The 1,740-nt window shown below is 43.9% G+C and overlaps 1 protein-coding gene across 1 annotated transcript; it reads left to right on the top strand.

Moving 5' to 3' along the window:
• The first annotated feature begins 791 nt into the window (after nucleotides 1-791).
• On the top strand, nucleotides 792-1,211 carry LOC138887715 (uncharacterized). The gene has a single exon (XM_070169493.1). The coding sequence runs from the start codon at nucleotides 792-794 to the stop codon at nucleotides 1,209-1,211; it is 420 nt and encodes a 139-aa protein (XP_070025594.1).
• The last annotated feature ends 529 nt before the right edge of the window (nucleotides 1,212-1,740 follow it).

Raw genomic sequence — 1,740 nt, 5'->3', positions numbered from 1 at the left:
TTAACTACATCAGCCGGTTCATAGCTCAATCCACTGTCATTTATGAGCCAATCTTTAAAATGTTGAAGAATGACGCCGCTACCAAATGGACTGATGATTTTCAAAAAGCCTTTGACAGAATCAAGGAATACCTATCAACGCCGCCTGTTTTGGTCCCGCCCGAGATGGGTAGAACTCTATTACTCTACCTTGCAGTATTGGATGGAGCCTTCGGTTGTATTCTGGGGCAGCATGATTAAACAAGAAGAAAGGAGCAGGCCATCTATTATCTCAGCAAGAAGTTCACCCCGTACGAGGCCCGGTATTCTCTATTGGAACGCACCTGTTGTGCCCTGATTTGGGTAGCTCAGAAGTTGAGACACTATTTCTGTGCCTATACCACTTACCTCATATCAAGAATGGATCCTTTGAAGTACATCTTTCAGAAGCCCATGCCCACTGGCAAGCTAGCCAAGTGGCAAATCCTGTTGAGTGAATTCGACATTGCTTACGTGACTCAGAAGGCAATCAAAGGACAAGCACTAGCCGATCATCTTGCTAAAAATCCTGTGGATAGAGAATATGATCCTCTTAAGACGTATTTTCCTGATTAAGAGGTATCTTTCATAGTAGAAGACATTGCAGAATCCTATGACGGTTGAAGAATGTTTTTCGATAGAGCAGCAAATTTCAAAGGAGTTGGCATAGGAGCAGTCCTAGTATTAGAAACCAGTTAGCATTATCCGGTATTTGCCAAGCTCAGGTTCTCGTGCACCAACAACATGGCCGAGTGCTGCATCTTAGGGCTCAAGATGGCCATTGACATGAACATTCAGGAATTGCTAGTGATCGGAGATTCAGACCTACTTATATATCAGGTCCGAAAAGAATGGGCAACCAAGAACTCCAAGATACTCCCTTATCTGCATCATGTACAGGAATTGAGGAAGAGGTTCACAAAGACAGAGTTCCAACATGTTCCCAAGGTTCAGAATGAGTTTATCGATGCATTGGCTACCCTATCATCCATGATACAGCACCCAGACCAGAACTTCATTGATCCTATCCCGGTAAAGATCTATGATCAACCAACTTACTACACTCATGTAGAAGAAGAAGCAGACGGGAAACCTTGGTTTCATGATATCAAGGAATATTTGACGAGAGGAGAATATCCAGAACTCGCAAATCCTACTCAGAAACGCACACTTCGGAGATTATCCAACAACTAATTTCATAGTAGAGGAATCTTGTATAGGAGGACTCCTGATTTGGGTTTATTAAGGTGTGTCGCCGCAAAGGAAGCATCCAAGCTACTAGAGGAAATTCATGCAAGGACCCGCGGTCCACATATGAACGGCTTTGTCTTAGCTAAGAAGATACTCCGAGCTGGTTATTTTTGGATGACTATGGAAACGGACTGCATCCAGTATGTCCGAAAACGCCATCACTGTCAGATACATGCAGACATGATAAAGGTGCCTCCAAACGAGCTTACTGCAACAAGCTCGCCATGGTCGTTCGCCGCATGGGGAATGGATGTTATCGGACCTATTGAGCATGCCGCATCAAACGGGCACAGGTTCATTTTGGTGGCAATTGATTATTTCACCAAAATGGGTTGAAGTAGTATCGTACAAAGCAGTGACTAAGAAAATGGTAGCAGATTTTGTCCACGACCGCATTGTTTGTCAGTTCGGAATTTCGGAGTCAATCATCACTGGTAATGGTTCCAATCTCAATAGAGACCTGATGAAAGCC

This window comes from Nicotiana sylvestris, chromosome 3 (assembly GCF_000393655.2).
Source record: "Nicotiana sylvestris chromosome 3, ASM39365v2, whole genome shotgun sequence".
In the NCBI taxonomy this organism is placed as follows: Eukaryota; Viridiplantae; Streptophyta; class Magnoliopsida; order Solanales; family Solanaceae; genus Nicotiana; species Nicotiana sylvestris.
Note: the sequence above shows the minus strand (reverse complement) of the source record. Positions and strands in the feature narration are given on the sequence as shown.